Genomic DNA, 17,500 nt, shown 5'->3' with positions numbered 1-17,500 from the left:
ATCATTAACTTGATACGTGCTGCCACTGAAGCGCAAGAACTCCGCACCACTTCTTCGTCCAACTTGGCCCAAGCAGAATGAAGGGCTGCCTTCAGGAAGTCCAAATTGGGGTAGGAACATCTCGGAACGTCGCTCTCCAAAATGGACCATATAGCGAAGTCCATAGGATTGATATTTGGACTTGATGGTGGCCACATTTGCTTGTCCCAGAAGCCTTGGAAATGGTCCTTGCACCACTGTTGAGTCACATTCGCTGTGTGAGCTGGAGCACCGTCCTGTGTGGAGATGAAATCATCCCCAAATAATTCAGTGAGCCACGGCAGAACCTTTTCCTCATACATCGTCAAATAAAGTTGACTATTGACTTTTACGCCTTTCTGAATCACGATCAACGGAGATTTGCTCCCAACGGATGCAACAGCAGCCCAGACCATGACTGAAGCAGGCTTCTGGCGTTTCAAATGGCTTCTGGCGTTGACTGACAAGTCCTTTAAACTTTTAGTATAAACCCTATCGTTCTGCTTATTGGTCACAGCCTCCACCGTGGACATCTATTCATCAGACCAGATGAAGACCTTTCCTGCGGCTCGCTCCATCTCTTGCAACATCAGCTTGCCCCTGTACAGCCGTTTCTGCTTCGAGGGTTCCGAAATTAACTGCCGGGACTGTTTTTTTTTTGTATGGACTTAACTGAAGATCATTTTTAACAATCCTTTGCATCGAAGATGTTGAGATCTTTGCCTCTTTCGCAATTTTCCTCACACTTCTCAGTGGATTTCGCTCCATTTTCTTTTTCACTGCAGAAACAACACTTTTGGTGCGAATTGAGCGCGGTCTACCTGGAATTGGTTTACCAGAGGTTGTGCCTGTCTCTTGAAACTGTTTCCAGGCATTGAAAACTGTTTTTCGACACACCTTGAGCTGTTTAACGATGGACTTGTTGCTAACGCCCGCAGTCTTGAGAGCGACAACCTGGTCGGGCTTAACCTTATCAGCCATAACTTACCGAATACCTGAAAGAAATGAATAAAACATCAGTTGAACATTGATAGATATATAGATGTTTAATAAAAGAAACTTTTAACTTCCTAAACTAAATGCCTTTGGTAAATAATCAACCCGAACACATGAGTAAATCTTTATGGGGCACCCTGGGTATATATATATATATATATATATATATATATATATATATATATATATATATATATATATATATATATATATATATATATATATATATATATCTGTAGAAATATATTTTCTTATAATACATATCAATCCTTATTTTGTTTGTTTGCATTTTTTTTTTAACTTAGTTTAGTTTCGTATATACAAACATGTATAAAAGTTTATAATTTGTTGATATTATTTTCATAAGTATGCATACACAAATTAGAATTAATAAATTTACTAATTATTAAATAGAATATTTTGGTAGAAGATTCATAAATTAATTTAAAATTATTAGTATTAACAGTCGGGTTTAATGACTTTGTTTGATAAAAATTCAATATGGCGTAATGGAAAAAAACAAAAGATATTTGCCACTTCTCTTTCAATTTTGGGATATAAATCATGTCAAATTACACTTCAATTCCATTTTGACGGATTGATTGTTGCTATTTATACTGATGAGTTAAGGGCATAATAGATTCACTGATCGATATAATAATTAAGTGAATGATTTTTCGCTACGGTACAGATAAGGAATAAATTATAAGATGGTCAATTGTTATTTATTCTCTCTCTCTCTCTCTCTCTATATATATATATATATATATATATATATATATATATATATATATATGTATACTTGCTAATCGAGCCAGAAATGGCTCGTGTTGCTGAGTTCGAATCTGTCGACTGGTGTTAATCGTGACACCCTACACTGAAGATTCCCGAAAGGATGAAACACTAGTGTCTGTAGGTATTTAATTATTATAGTAAAAAAAATTTTTAAATTATATATATATATATATAATTTTAAATTTTTTATATATATATTTTTATATATATATATATATATATATATATATATATATATATATATATAAAATGAAAATTACAATTGAATTTACCAAAATGATCCAAGATGGTAAAATTAAAGTAAATTATAAATATTAAAGAATTAATATTTATAAAATTATCTCAGCCAGATATAAAAGCTCGATAAAACCAAATAGGAAACGGAGCTTATAATGTGAGCAAACAGTTAATAAAATATGTTAAAAAACACTTTGAAAAAGAGTTAAAAACATATTTAATCTGAAAAGGAAACACTAGATAAATGGATAGTCCTTAATCCGCGGAGTTTCGAAGAAATACTTTCCTTCTCATCAGAGGGTAAGAATTAGCAAAATGCGAGATCGGATTTTGCATGCAGAAGTATTTGATGAAACAACAAGTAAGTCAAAGCTCTTACTTGAAGACAAAAAAGTGAAGCAGAGAGAATATGGCGAAGAAAAAGGTGATTACACACGAATTGATAGTCTGGTGGAAGATAAATAATCCAGTGACGGTAAAATCCAAATGTAAAACTTCAAGAAAGTTAAAAGAATTTCCATTTGTACAAGTAAAATCCAAGGAAATCTCGTAATCATTTTTGTGAATTATTCCATGGATTTCTGCCTTTGGATTATTATGGACCATCTTCTTCCAATTCCGCGGATTAAGGACTATCCATTTATCTAGTGTTTCCTTTTTTAGATTAAATATGTTTTTAACTCATTTCAAAGTGTTTTTTAACATATTTTATTAAGTGTTTGTTCATATTATATACAAACAGATACTACACTTTTAGGTATTTATTTGCTCCCCCACTGAGCAAATTAGGCACAAGGCCGATTTTTAATGTGAGGAGTGAAGGGGAAATGGGGACCAACTCCCCGGGGAGTAGGAGAGCTGGATAGTGACAATTGGTATGAAGGGTTGCCCCTACATTGACCAAGGTTTGATATGTGGGGTTTCCCCCCACATATGGTCTTTGCTTGCAGTATCTGCCGGAACAGATGGTATTTATTTGCTCCCCCACCGAGCAAATTAGGCACAAGGCCGATTTTTAATGTGAGGAGTGAAGGGAGGGGGAAGGGAAAAAGGGGACCAGCTCCCGAGAGGTGGGAAATGGGAGCTGGTTAATGGTCAGGCATGTGGGGTTGCCCCCACATCTGGTCTTTGCTAGTCATAGCTAGTCATAGCTAGTCATAGCTTGGAGTATCTGTCGGAACAGATACTACACTTTCATCTTGGCCAAAAGGCCAAGTCGTGGTGTTTATTTATTTGCTTCCCCACTGAGCAAATTAGGCACAAGGCCGTTTTTTAATGTGGAGAGAGAGGGAGGGGGAGGGAAAAGGGGGACCAGCTCCCGATGGGTGGGAAATGGGAGCTGGATAGTCACCGTTGGCATGAAGGGTTGCCCCTTCATTGACCAAGGTCAGATATGTGGGGTTACCCCCACATATGGTCTTTGCTGGTCTCCGCTTGCAGCATCTGTCGGAACAGATACTACACAGGCCAAGTCGTGGTGTATGTTTATCGCTCTAACTCTTTATTCTTAAACTAAGCATCAAAGTAGTTAAGTAAAATTGTGTCGCTCTCTCTCCCATGTGAGGTTCTTCCTACATAAACTGAAGGTTTGGGTTTACTTTCACTTGCAAGGAAATGAGTTATCCAAATTCTTTGCAGTAAAGATAAACAAGAAGCAAAACGACGATGATAAACGATCTGCGTCAGCCAGCAAAGAAAAAAGGAAGTAGAATATGGCGAGAAAGTTGGTATTACTCATTCATATCGATTATAAATATGTAGGACTTCGTAAAAAAATAAGTGTAAAGAGACTTATTTTATTTTATTTTTTTTTACACAGTGGTCACCACTTATCAAGGCCCGGAAGCCACTCAGGGATAAGGGTTATTGCAAGTACATTACGTTAGTGTGGAGATTTGATGAAGTGTTTACTTAACGGAGCGATTCATTAGGAATTTGTTAACGTTGGACTTGAAGACATCCAAGTTGTAGTCAGGTGGGAAGCAGGCAGACGGAACAGAGTTCCACAGGCGACATATCGCATGTAAATATGTATACTGATAAATGCGTTTCCGTAATAAGCTGAGTGCGTCTCTTCTCGGCTGAGTGAGGAGAGAAGGGATAAACAGTGGGCGGAGGAGAGAGGGAGGCGTAAAAGGACAGCATCAGCAGCAGCATCGGAAGAGCATGGCAGAGGGTATCCCCACGGGAGGTGCAACAGAGTCTGCCGCTCCCGCATCGGTCTGCTCAGTCATACAACAGTTGCTACCACTCATGACAACCTTCAGGCGCAATTTTCCATTGTCTATCTAGACGGAAGGACGCCAACAACAATATAAAGACATACCTGTTGCTGCGTGGCCTTCTATCTTTTAGCCGCCATCTAGGGGATTCGCCAACGTCTTGGGGGAGCTGGGTTCTGCTATAACAAAGCACGCATGCAAGACAGACACAACACGATGTATGTTTTTATATATTGGTTTCTTTCGCTCCCAGGCATATCGTCTTCCACAACAAGGAGTGAAACCGACGACTTCAAACGTGCGGCGTTTCTCTGCATTCATATGAAAACCGTCGTACTCTCATGGGGAGACCTGTTTAACCCATCTTGCTTCCTCGGTGTTTCAAAACCAACTTACTAAACAAAACTCGGCTTATTCAAACCGGAACACTATACACGTCATGACCTGTCCCCATTCGGATACTTTCGGTGCAAACTGATCGGTCGCATAGTTTAATACATGTCACAACCTGACCATTTGAACCTTTCTACACCCGCATGCTTGGTCAACTTCTTGTTTCCCACGATTGATAAGCTTCTGGGATTGACCTTTACTCTTGACCTAAAGTGGAACACATACATTAAGTCTTTCTCTTTCTCTCTCTCGCTTTCTCTCTCTCTCTCTTTCTCGCTCTTTCTTTCTCTCTCTCTCTTTCTCTCTCTCTCTTTCTCTCTTTCTCTCTCTCTCTCTCTTTCTCTCTCTTTCTCTCTCTCTCTCTTTCTCTCTCTCTTTCTCTGTCTCTCTTTCTCTGTCTCTCTTTCACTCTCTCTTTCTCTCTCTTTCTCTCTCTCTCTCTCTCTTTCTCTCTTTCTTTCTCTCTCTCTCTTTCTCTCTCTCTTTCTCTCTCTCTTTCTCTCTCTCTCTCTCTCTCTCTGCGTATGGCAAATCAAATCCGTTGCCAAGGTCGCTGGAAAAATGGTAGGATCCTTTTACCGCTCCAGAAGATATCTCACTCCTGATGCAATTCTCTATCTATATAAAAGCCAAATACGTCCAAGGATGGACTACTGCTGTCACATCTGGACAGGAGCTGCTAAAAAAACCTATCCTGCCTCGACAGAGTACAAAATAGACTTCGTGGCTTAGTGGAGGATGCCCTTTTCTCTACCCTGCAACCTCTCTCCCACAGAAGAGACGTTGCGAGCCTGTCTTTGTTTTATCGTTACTTCCATGGCAAGTGCTCGTCTGAGCTCCATTCTCTGGTTCTCCTCGCCAATCTTTTGTGAAAAACACCCGTCTAGCTGAAACCACTGTCAATAATTTTCCCCACTCTTTATCTGTGCCTAAATCAAAACGTAGATTCCATGAACAAAGCTTCTTTCTTAGGAGTGCACACCTGTGGAACTCTCTTCCGTTTGCCTGTTTCCCACCTGACTACAACTTGGATGTCTTCAAGTCCAACATAAACAAATTCCTGACAAACCGCCCCCCCCCCACTTAAGTAATACACTTCATCAAATCTCCATTACTAACGATTACTACGATATTATCCCATTGATTACTGTACACGCAATAACCCTTACCCTCGAGTGGCTTCCGGGCCTTGATAAATGGTGACTACCATATATAAAAAAGATTCAGTCTCTGATATTTACTCCGCAAAACAGATAGACGATTAGATAGATAGATGGATAAATAGATAGATAGATAGACATATAGATAGATAAAAGATTTCTACACGGCGTTACCTTGCGTTTACCTTACTTACCCACATCCCTAACCTACATCACTGTTCCGCTTCTAATTTTACTTTATGTAGTACATATTGTTTTTTCAAATGTCTATGCTTGACGTTGCTTCTGATCATTATGTGTAATGGAGCCAACATCTTTGTTGAGGATGGCACGTTACAGGAGACCAAGAGGAAACAGTTTACCCAGAAACATCTAGCACTGATTTATGCATTAGTGAAGACTCTAATTCCCCTCCCCCCAAAAAAAAAACAAACAAAAAGGATATTTGATTGCTTATTTTTATTATTAGTATTATAATTGTACTCACATATAATACGTGGTGTTCCCTTAAGTCTGAGTGGCAACAAATCTCCCCAATTTCCCAGTTCTCTCCACCTCTTTCAATAACCTTTACAAATGAGTTTGTGTTATCACAATAGCTATTTTTTACAAAGGAATCACCAATCATCAAGGCCGGGAGGCCACTTGAGGATAAGGCTTAATGGGTATACATTAGTCAATATGATTATAGCGTAGTAAACATAAGTAGTGGGAATTTTGTAAATTGGATTACTTAGGGGGACGGTTCATCAAGAACTTGTTTACGTTGGACTTGAAGACAATCAGATTGTAGTCAGCTGGAAATCAGGCAAACGAAAGAGAGCTCCACAGGCGTGCAGCTCGAAGAAAGAAACTTTGTTCATGGAATTTGCATTTAGGTTAAGGTACAGACAAGGAGTGTGGGAAATTATTGATAGTGGTTTTGGCTAGATGAGTGTTTTTTGTGAAAGTTTGGCGAGGGGCGGGCATAGTTTAATGTTCAGGTTTTTTAATTTTTTTATTCAATTTTCACCCCAAACAAGGCACAGTGCCACTTTGAAGCAGGGGGCTACTACCAGGGACTTAATTAGCACGGGCATTATGAAGGGAGATGAGTAGAAAGATGTTTGTTCACATTACACTTGAACTTCTGCATATCAGTACAGTTGGGAAAGCAGAATCCCAGAAGAGAGTTCCAGAGACCTGCAGTTCTGGGGAAAAAAAACTATTGGAGTAAAAGGCTTTCTTGCACCTAGGGATCTCTACTGTAAAGGGATGAGACTTAGTAGCTTGTCGGGTTTGTTAGGGGTAGTCACGTCGAGGAGGTACAAGTGTTTGCAGTTTGTCAGAGCATTCACCATTAAAGTATTTGTAGAACAGGCAGAGGGATGCCACATCTCAGCGATGGGACAGAGGCTGAAGCTTAGATGACAGTTCAGGACCTATCAGGTTGGCGACTCTCTTTTGAACCCTGTCCAGGAGTGAGAGACTAGTAGCAGATGCACCAGCCCAAATGTGACAACAGTACTCCATACATGGGCGAATGGTGGCCTTATAGAGGTACAGGATACTTTAGGGCGTTAGTAGCTTTCTAGCACGGTAGAGGGAGCCAACCTTCCTCTTCGTAATCTAGTGGATGTTTGGTTAGTGCTTTTCCCTCGTCGGTCATTTCATTCTCCTTGATGCTCCACTACTTAGTGTGGCATCAGTTTATGTTAATATAATTTTTAGGGGGGGGGTTACATTACAATTATATGGTTTCAGTTTTCTTGATTCCCTGTGATTTTTTAATGTTTTAGTTTTACTTCTGTTGCAGTTTCTATATGTCTTGTTTGCATTTGTAGCTCATGTGTATTGGTTTCTGCATTCAAGGGTTTTCCTTAATATTTCAGTAGTTTTTATTATTTTTATCCGTTGTATCTTCTCAGCCATCCCCCTGATTCTAATTTCTCCCATTTTTTTTTTTCAAAGTTTATTATTACTTCTATGGTGTTTTCGCTCATGCTATCATCCAAAATTTCTCTTTCAGAACGACATATGGTGTTCTCTAGAGTCTAAGTGACAACAAGTCAACACACATTTCCAGTACTCATAACCTATGTACTATTCATAACTTTATGTGCATTTATATATATATATATATATATATATATATATATATATATATATATATATTAAAAAGTTTGACTTATGTCACGGTAACCTCCACCTAAAATTTGCAGTGGCCATTGGTTTATACTGGAATTTAAGTGGCAGTAAGCCTCCCCAAAGTCCCAGTTCTCTTTGCGTTTGTCCAACTGAGGTCTGGCTGGTGCTCTCTCTTCGGTCTTTCAGTCCTTCTTGACCCTTTTCAGCTCTTTGGTGTCACTCTTTTATTGGGAGGAGCGATGGTGAAACTATAGGGGGATGTATGATGGGGGTATAGAACTTGTAGATATGCAGCTTCGGTGTTCTTCATTCCCTGTAACACTTATTGCTTATATTGTCTTCGTGTATTATTCTCCGCATTCAAGGGTTTTCCTTAATATTTCAGTCATTTTCTGTATCGTTAGTTGTTGTACTTTTGCAGCTATTCCTCTGATTCCAATGTCTGACATTCTTTTTCCGAAGTTTTTCGGAATTGTTCCTAGTGTTCCTACTATTATCGGTACTCTTTTGATTTTCTTCATCATCCAAATCCCTTTTAACTCTCTGGCTAGCTCTGTGTATTTGCTTCATTTCTCCTTTTCTTTCATACTCACCCTGTGGTCAGCTGGGACAGCAAAGTCTACGATTTGACAGGATTTTTCTTGTTAATTATTACGACATCTGGTCTTCTTGCTTCGATGGGTTTGTCCGTCTGTATGTCCATGTCCCATAGGATTTTGTGGTTCTCGTTTTCGAGTGCTGTTGCAGGTTTATGCTTGCACCATTTGTCTGTACACTCCAAATGCAGTCGTTTGCATAATTCCCATTGCACCGCCCTCCCCACTTGGTCATGTCTGTTTTTGTATTCTTTTTGGGCCAGTTTGCTGCATTCACTTACTATATGGTTTTTCGTTTCGTCTCTTTGTCCACAGAGTCTGCATTTGCTATTTTCTTGTGTTTTATCGATTCTTGCTTTGATATGGTTGGTTCTTATCGAGTTATCTTGTGCTGCAGTAATTAGAGATTCAGTTTCTCGGTTTGTATGTCCTTTTCGCATCCATGTCCAGGTATTTTCGTTATTCTCATCTTTTGTCATTCTTATGAATCTCCCGTGGAGTTGTGTCTCTTCCCACTTCTCTTTTCTCGTTTTGTCGTTTGTCTCTCTGTTTTCTGTTTTGTTGTTTTTTCTATGTCTCTCGCTGCCATAATTATCCTTTCAGTGTTTTGCATTATGTATTTTTCTAGTTCTTTTTTCGTGCCCTTCACACAATTTTCTATACAGATCAGTCCTCTCCCGCCGTCTTTCATTTTCACGTAGAGTCTGTCAATATCGTCCTTTGGGCGTAGTGCATTATGCATAGTCATGAGTTTCCTGGTTTTCTGGTCGAATTGTCTCAGTTCTTCTTTTGTCCACCCTATAAACGGTCCAGAGTATCTTACTAGTGATACTGTCCATGTATTTATACCTTTTATTAGGTTTCTGCTATATAATTTCGTTTCCAGGTGTTTTATTGTTCTCCTGAGGTATTCCTTTCCAATTTTCTCTTTCATTTCTGTTGCTCTGATGGTGTCCACTTCCAGAATTCCCAAGTATTTATAGTCGTCTTACACCCTAGTGCCCTAATTTCTGTTTGGTTGCGTAGTTCCATGCCTTCTGTTGTTTCCATTTTTCCCTTTCTTATAACTAGTTGTGCGCACTTTTCCATTCCAAATTCCATTTGGATATCTTGGCTGAAAATCCTGGTAGTGTTAATTAGTGTCTCTAGCTCCTTTTCGGTCCTTGCAAAAAGTTTCAGATCGTCGATGTACATCAGGTGGTTCATTTCTTCCTCTGTATTGGAGAACTTGTATCCGGCTTGGCACTTTCTCAGAATACTATTCAAGGGCATCATGGCTATGATGAACAGTAGTGGTGATAGTGAGTCTCCTTGGAAGATGCCTCTTTGTATGTTAATTTCTGTTATGTATTGTCCATCAGCTGTCAATTCCAGTCTCCATGTTTTCATTGCCTTTTCTATTACATTGATGACCCCGCTTGGTATTTTATACATTTTTAGGCATTCTATTATCCATGCTTGGGGGATACTGTCGTACGCTTTTTTGTAGTCGATCCATGCCATGGCTAAATTCTTTCTCCTCCTGTTTACCTCCTTTAGGATCTTTTGATCTATATATAGCAGGTCATGTGTTCCTGTTTTTCCTTTTTGGCATCCTTTCTGCTCCTCGGGGATGAGTCCACGGTTATTCAGTGAGTGGTAGATTTGTTCCCTCAGTTGTGCTGTCAGTATCTTCCACATAGTTGGTAAGCACGTGATTGGCCTATAGTTGCTAGGGACAGTTCCTTTCTCCGTGTCCTTCTGTAGCAATGTGGTTCTGCCTTTTGTCATCCAGCCTGGTACGCTTACTTCATGTATACATCTTCTCAGGTTTTGGGCTAGCCTTTCGTGTAAGGTTGTGAATTTTAAAAATCAGTATGCATGTATCCCGTCGTGCCCTGGTGCTCTCCAGTTTGCCATTTTTCCTATAGTTTTCTTTAGGGTTTCCTTGTTGATTTCATTCGCTGTTCCTTCTTCTATTTGTTGTAACTCTTCTTTCATGTCTTTCAGCCATTCGGCATTTTTATTGTGATCTCGTCGCTCTTCCCACACATTACTCCAGTAGAGTTTTGTTTCTGTTGGATTTGGTTGTTCTGTTTTTGTTTTTACTCCGTTCACATTTTTGTAGAATTGGCTTTCATTAGTTTCAAATGTTCTGTTTTGTTTGCATTGTTCAGATTTATATCTATATCGTCTCAATCTCGCTTCTTTTGCTTTTATTTTTTGGTCCAGTTCTTCATGTTTCTTGTTTAGCCTCTCCCTGTCGGTTACATTTCCAATATTCCGTTTTCCTCACATTGCTTTCTTCCTGTTGATCATTTTGGTTTCTTTTTTATGTTTGTGTATTTGAGTTTCTAGTCTTATTTCCCATCCAAGTTTTGTCGGTCCGCTTGTCCCCGGTTGTTTTTCTGATTTAAGATTCATACTTACCATTTTGGCGCCTGCGTAAATGAGGTTGTTTAAGTCTGTGATTGTGTTTGTTGGGATGTGTGGAAGGAGCTTGTAAACTTTCTCTGTTTCAGTTTTTAATTTCTTCTGCTCTTCGTTCCTTAACGATGGGAGCTTTGTTTTTTCCTCGTTCATCAGCTGTATTATTTTATTTGTTTCATTCTCTGTTAGTTCTGTTTCATTGTTCTCGGTTTCCACGATTGTAGGCTTCGTTGGTCCTCGGCCTTTGGTGTTTTTACTTGTGAGGCTTCAACTTGTGGGGCTTCTCTACGTGCGGTTCCGTTGGTTTCGTTGTTCAGTTTCATCATTTATTTTTGCTGAATTTCTGTTAGTTCTAGTTTAGAGAGCCAACCTTTCTTGAGTATCAGTCTTGTTTGGTCTGCAATTCTTTGTTCTGTCGTATGGTAGTCATTGGATAGGTGCCATAGTTCTTTCATTCGTTTCCGATAACCTCCATATCTATATTTAGGATGACTTCTATAATAGCATTCCATTACGAGTCTATTCTCTTTTGTTGTCCATTTCTTTCTTCGTTTTTTTTTTTCATTTTTATGGTTATCATGGCTGTGCTGTGTTTGTTCGGTATCATTTTGTTCCCTGAAATTAGAGGTTATACTTACCTGTTCAGCGTCCATGTTATTTGGGTTTCTGAAACTAGAAAGTTGGCCAACATTCGCATTGTTAATCAATGTGTAGCGAACAAAAGACTGAACATTAAATAACATATATTTAGAGTTCGTGTATGATACACTATATATATATATATATATATATATATATATATATATATATATATATATATATATATATATATATACAGTATATATATATTTGTATATATATATATATATATATATATATATATATATATATATATATACATATGTATATATATATACATTATATCTATACCATATATACACGTTATATATACACATTATATATTATTACTATTTTGGTGTTTGTGGCAGCACCGAGCCCAGAATTATTTTACCTGTGGTTCTGACGCAGGGATAGTGTAAAGCTCCCATGTATACAAGAGGTATCGTGCACTATCACACATACATATGGGACATGAACAAAAATAAATAAATAAATAAATAAATAAAATAAAAATTGAAAAAATTTTTTTAAAAGTTTCAACTAAGTATTCTACTTAGTAGAAGTCAGAAGTAATGCTCTGAAAGAGGGCGTTTGAAGATAGATTTACCTTACACCTTATTGCTTCGCCGCTGGAAATGTTGGATGGGGAAAGAGAAAGGCAATTTTTGCCGTCGACTGTGGTAATATTTAATTCCCTCGTTCAGAGACGAGGAAACTTTCTAAGTCTATATCGGTAAAAGGACTGGTTTCTGTTATAAATTCGAACTAACATTTAACTAGATAATTCGCCTGTCGCCCGTCTGGTTATTTTTGCATTTATTTTTAGAGGATTTTCATTAAATTTGCGTTGACAAACAGAATTATGCGTTTATATCGAAACAAAGACTGTTTTCTGAAATAAATTCGAAGTAACATTTAACTTTTTTTTAAACAAAAAAAGGACGTAAACTCACATTTCGTTGGTTCCTTTAAAAGAGTTTTCTGTCACGAGCGTGCTAAACGTCCCTATTTGGGTTCCTGTCTTGGGTTAAATGCCAGGTCGTTGGTCAGTAGAGGGTGAGGGTAAGGAGGGAGTGGGGGGTGACAGTCCTTTCTAGTACACACATACCCAAACATTCTATCCGTCTTTGCCAAAAAAGAATAAAAATGAATTCATCTTTTTTTCCTCAAGTAATAAATATCGCCAGTCGCCCGTCTGGTTATTTTTGCATTCATTTTTAGAGGATTTTCATTAAATTTGCGTTGACAAACAGAATTATGCGTTTATATCGAAACAAAGACTGTTTTCTGAAATAAATTCGAAGTAACATTTAACTTTTTTTTAAACAAAAAAGGATGTAAACTCACATTTCGTTGGTTTCTTTTATTATTATTATTATTATTATTATTATTATTATTATTATTATTATTATGATTATTATTATTATTATTATGATTATTATTATTATCATTATTATTATTATTATTATTATTATGATTATTATTATTATTATCATTATTATTATGATTATTATTATTATTATCATTATTATTATTATTATTATTATTATGATTATTATGATTATTATTATTATTATCATTATTATTATTATTATTATTATTATTATGATTATTATTATTATTATTTATTATTATTATTATTATTATTATGATTATTATTATTATAATTTTTATTATTATTATTTCTTATAATTTAAAGTTGTTGTTGTTGTTTAGAACAACCTGTGATGTTCCCTGGAAGCTGAGTGACAGCAAGTCCCCCCAGATTTCCAATACTCTCAACCCTTTTAGATAAAATTCAATTCATAACATTATAACTAATCCTTTACTTTTCCATGTTTAAGCTTAACCATATTACTTTTTATGCTCGCATTTTTCTATTGTAATAACATTATATAATCAATTCTTAATGCTGCAATATTTGTAGTTATAATTTTATATTTTTAACTAGAATATCTTGTCCTTTTCTTTTTCAGTTTTAACAACTAGTCCTTTACTTTTCCATGTTTAAGCTTAACCATATTACTTTTCATGCCCGCATTTTTCTATTGTAATAACATTATATAATCAATTCTTTATGTTGCAATATTTTAAATTATAAATTTATCATATCTTTTAATAGAATATCCTGTCCTTTTCTTTTTCAGTTTTAACAACTAGTCCTTTACTTTTCCATGTTTAAGCTTAACCATATTACTTTTCATGATCGCATTTTTCTATTGTAATAACATTATATAATCAATTCTTTATGCTGCAATATTTTAAGTTATAAATTTATTATATTTTTTACTAGAATATCCTGTCCTTTTCTTTTTCAGTTTTAACAACTAGTCCTTTACTTTTCCATGTTTAAGCTTAACCATATTACTTTTCATGCTCGCATTTTTCTATTGTAATAACATTATATAATCAATTCTTTATATTGCAATATTTTAAATTATAAATTTATTATATCTTTTAATAGAATATCCTGTCCTTTTCTTTTCCAGTTTTAACAACTAGTCCTTTACTTTTCCATGTTTAAGCTTAACCATATTACTTTTCATGATCGCATTTTTCTATTGTAATAACATTATATAACGTTGCAATATTTTAAATTATAAATTTATTATATTTTTTACTAGAATATCTTTTTCAGTTTTAACAACTAGTTCTTTACTTTTCCATGTTTAAGCTTAACCATATTACTTTTTATGCTCGCATTTTTCTATTGTAATATTGTAATATATATATATATATATATATATATATATATATATATATATATATATATATATATATATATTTGGTACGTATGTATGTATGCAGATATATACCTCAGCATAAATATGTCTGGCTTAGTCAATCCCCCACCCCTAAATTAACGCATAAGGACACGTAACTCTCGCAGTAAAATCAAACAAATGCAACGTTCTTTTCTTTTCATGACGCATTCAATATAAGTAGAACCCCTCCCACACCACTCCCCTGTACAACCTGCAGCCCCAATAAAATTATGACCCATTTTGAATTTTATTTCAAATTTACATTCTGTTGTGAAAAGTTTTGAATATCTTCCAATAGGTCCTAATGCGATTTTTCCTTTTTCTTTTTTCTATCCCCCCTTTTTTTTTAGAGAGCTCGCAATTTATTATCAACTCTTTTTATACTTTTTTTTTTTTGAAGAGCTCCATTTTTCTTTAATTTCTCTATAATCTATCCCATTTTCCATTTTTCTTTTGGCGTCGAGTGGTTCCAGGTCGCCTGATGAAGTCTCTTTGACTGAAACAGATGGCTATTTGTAGCGACCATATGTAACTTTTTACCCCAAATAATATATATATATATATATATATATATATATATATATATATATATATATATATTCTTGGAAGTTTTTTAACCTTTCAAACTATATAAAAAACTTATTTAACTTTTATATTTTATATTATTCGTTAGAAAACTAATTATCTGCAATCAATGCATCAACTTGTCCTCTCGAATTCACTATAGTACCAATGAAACTTAAGGGATCATCAGTTGTTTACCATGAAACACATTTTCAGGGATTTAAAAACAAAACAGTACATTAAATCATGGCTCCCCAGCAGTTTTGATCAAACACCACCTCAATAATCACAAGAACAAAAAAAAAAAAAATGCTACGGATATTAGATATAGTTTCCTACTCTTGATTAATTTTGCTAGAAAAAATGTCTTCCTTACCTGTGAGATTCGTCTCTTTCCAAATTCAAAATGGATATATTTTTATAATTCGCGAGTGTTGTATTTATAAGATTAGGCTTAATCCATTTGACTACTTATCACCCCCCCCCCCTACTGTGATTAGTAATTTGTATATTTACAATCTTATTTATTAAAAATGAAATATATATAAGGGTTAAAAATATTTATAAATATAGACATTTTTTAATACATTTTATGCATTACTAATATAGTTTGAGAGTTCTATTTACTAATATATTCTGGTTTATTTTAACCGATTCAAAAGCATCAGCATAACGAACAAATGCTGTATTTAAGTGTTTAAATATTTTAGTTTTAGTCCCACCTTGTCTTTATCCCCACCGTATTTCTAAGCTAGAAACTAGTGGTATAAAATCGATTAATTTTAAAGTAGCGCGAGCTATTCTCAAACTCTCTCTCTCTCTCTCTCTCTCTCTCTCTCTATATATATATATATATATATATATATATATATATATATATATATATATATATATATATATATATATTGGCAGCAAGTTAGTATTTAGACAAGTCTGATTGAACACGACAGAGTTATTCCTTTTTCCGCCCTTTCTGGATATCTTTTCTATTTTCCGAGCAGTCTTTTTTTTTTTTACTTCAGCAGGCATATTATATAGAATGGCGCCCAAAAGTTGGTGTTCGACCATATTTTTCTCAAGCGCTTTCTATCAGTGCATCCGATTATCGTCAGGAACAACTGTGGTTGTTTTCTTTTCGTTTTTACCCTCACCCCAATCCTCCTGCACCCATCTTTATAGACAATAAAATATATATATATAAAAGTGAACTTTTAGTACTTTATATATTTACAATCTTATTTATTGAATAATAAAAAGACATAAAAGGTTAAAAATATTTACAGATATATACATTTTTTTTTTGTATAATAAATTTTATACATTACTAATATAGTTCTGGATTTTTTCTTATTAATATACTAGCCTTCGGCCCGGCGTTGCCTGGGTGTTTGGATGCGTGTGCTGTGCAAAAAAAAAAAAAAAAATTAGTAGTAGGCTGGCAGGCTTGAACCCGTACCGCGAAGGAAAATAACACGAAAAAACAAAAAAAAAAACAAACAAAACAAAAAAAAAAAAACAAAAACGTGACGCCTTTGCCGTTGCGTCTGTCGCCAAATCGAAAGTGACAAGACTTTTTTTTTATTTTTTACATGGAAATCACCACTTATCAAGGCCCAGAAGCCACTTGGGGATAAGGGTTATTGCGTGTACAGTAATCAATGAGATAATATCGTAGTAATAGTTAGTATTGGAGATTTGATAAAGTGTCATTACTTAAGGGGGCGGTTTATCAGGAATTTGTTTATGTTGGACTTGAAGACATCCAAGTTGTAGTCAGGTGGGAAACAGGCAAAAGGAAGAGAGTTCCACAGGCGTGCACTTCTGAGAAAGAAACTTTGTTCATGGAATCTACGTTTTGTCTTACTTAAGAGGGCGGTTTGTCAGGAATTTGTTTAGTCAATCGAAAAGAGGGGATGACTTTCGAAAATATTGGCGAAAAAGCGACCCCTCCTTGTAGAAAATTGCCCAGTTTAGGGTGAAGGAATTAATGTTTTTAGCCAATTTATTTTCGATATTTGTCACCCGAAGGGTCGTGCTTTAAAACGATACCTATCCCGTGAAACTCCGTCGCCTCTGTCGAAAGTTTTAGGCAGACATACAAACATACACATACATATAGACATACAAACAAACAAACATACATACATTTAAACAGACAGGTGAAATTTATATCTGGTTAATTTTATATGATTATTAATATATGTCGTACCCCCCGTAACATGTTTTGGGGATGGAAGGGGGTTTATATGAGTAAAAAAAAAAAAAAAAAAGAAGAAGCAGTAACAACTGACGTGAACTAATTAATGAAACTGTTCTGTTTATATCTTTCAGATCTGCCTCCGCGCGAAAATTCCGTACCCTGGCTCGGAAGGACGTTAAGCCAAAGCGAGGAGTCGAAGGAGGAGGAGGAGGAAAGCGGGAAAAGAAGGAAAGGCGGCGGAAGTGGAGGCCGTGGAGGAGGCGCACCTGTCTCGAATGGTCGGAGCAACGGCGGGCCGAGACACGAGCGGTCGGTCGGCACCGACGGCGTGGTTGCCACCACGCGGACCCAGTGGAAGACCTTTGAGGACGACGAAGACGACGAGCCGGACGTTAAC

At 36.0% G+C, this 17,500-nt stretch overlaps 1 protein-coding gene across 1 annotated transcript in view; it reads left to right on the top strand.

Moving 5' to 3' along the window:
• Positions 1–17,500, top strand: part of LOC145270357 (lysosomal proton-coupled steroid conjugate and bile acid symporter SLC46A3-like) — a 340,519-nt gene that overhangs the window by 322,539 nt on the left and 480 nt on the right. Inside the window, exon 2 of the mRNA XM_080126008.1 lies at positions 17,235–17,500. This exon is cut by the window's right edge and continues 480 nt beyond it. Coding sequence (XP_079982134.1) covers positions 17,235–17,500 — 266 coding nt within the window. The remainder of the gene's footprint in view (positions 1–17,234) is intronic.

The sequence above is a fragment of the Euprymna scolopes genome, chromosome 46 (assembly GCF_053919585.1).
Source record: "Euprymna scolopes isolate OS-2025 chromosome 46, ASM5391958v1, whole genome shotgun sequence".
NCBI lineage: Eukaryota > Metazoa > Mollusca > Cephalopoda > Sepiida > Sepiolidae > Euprymna > Euprymna scolopes.
Note: the sequence above shows the minus strand (reverse complement) of the source record. Positions and strands in the feature narration are given on the sequence as shown.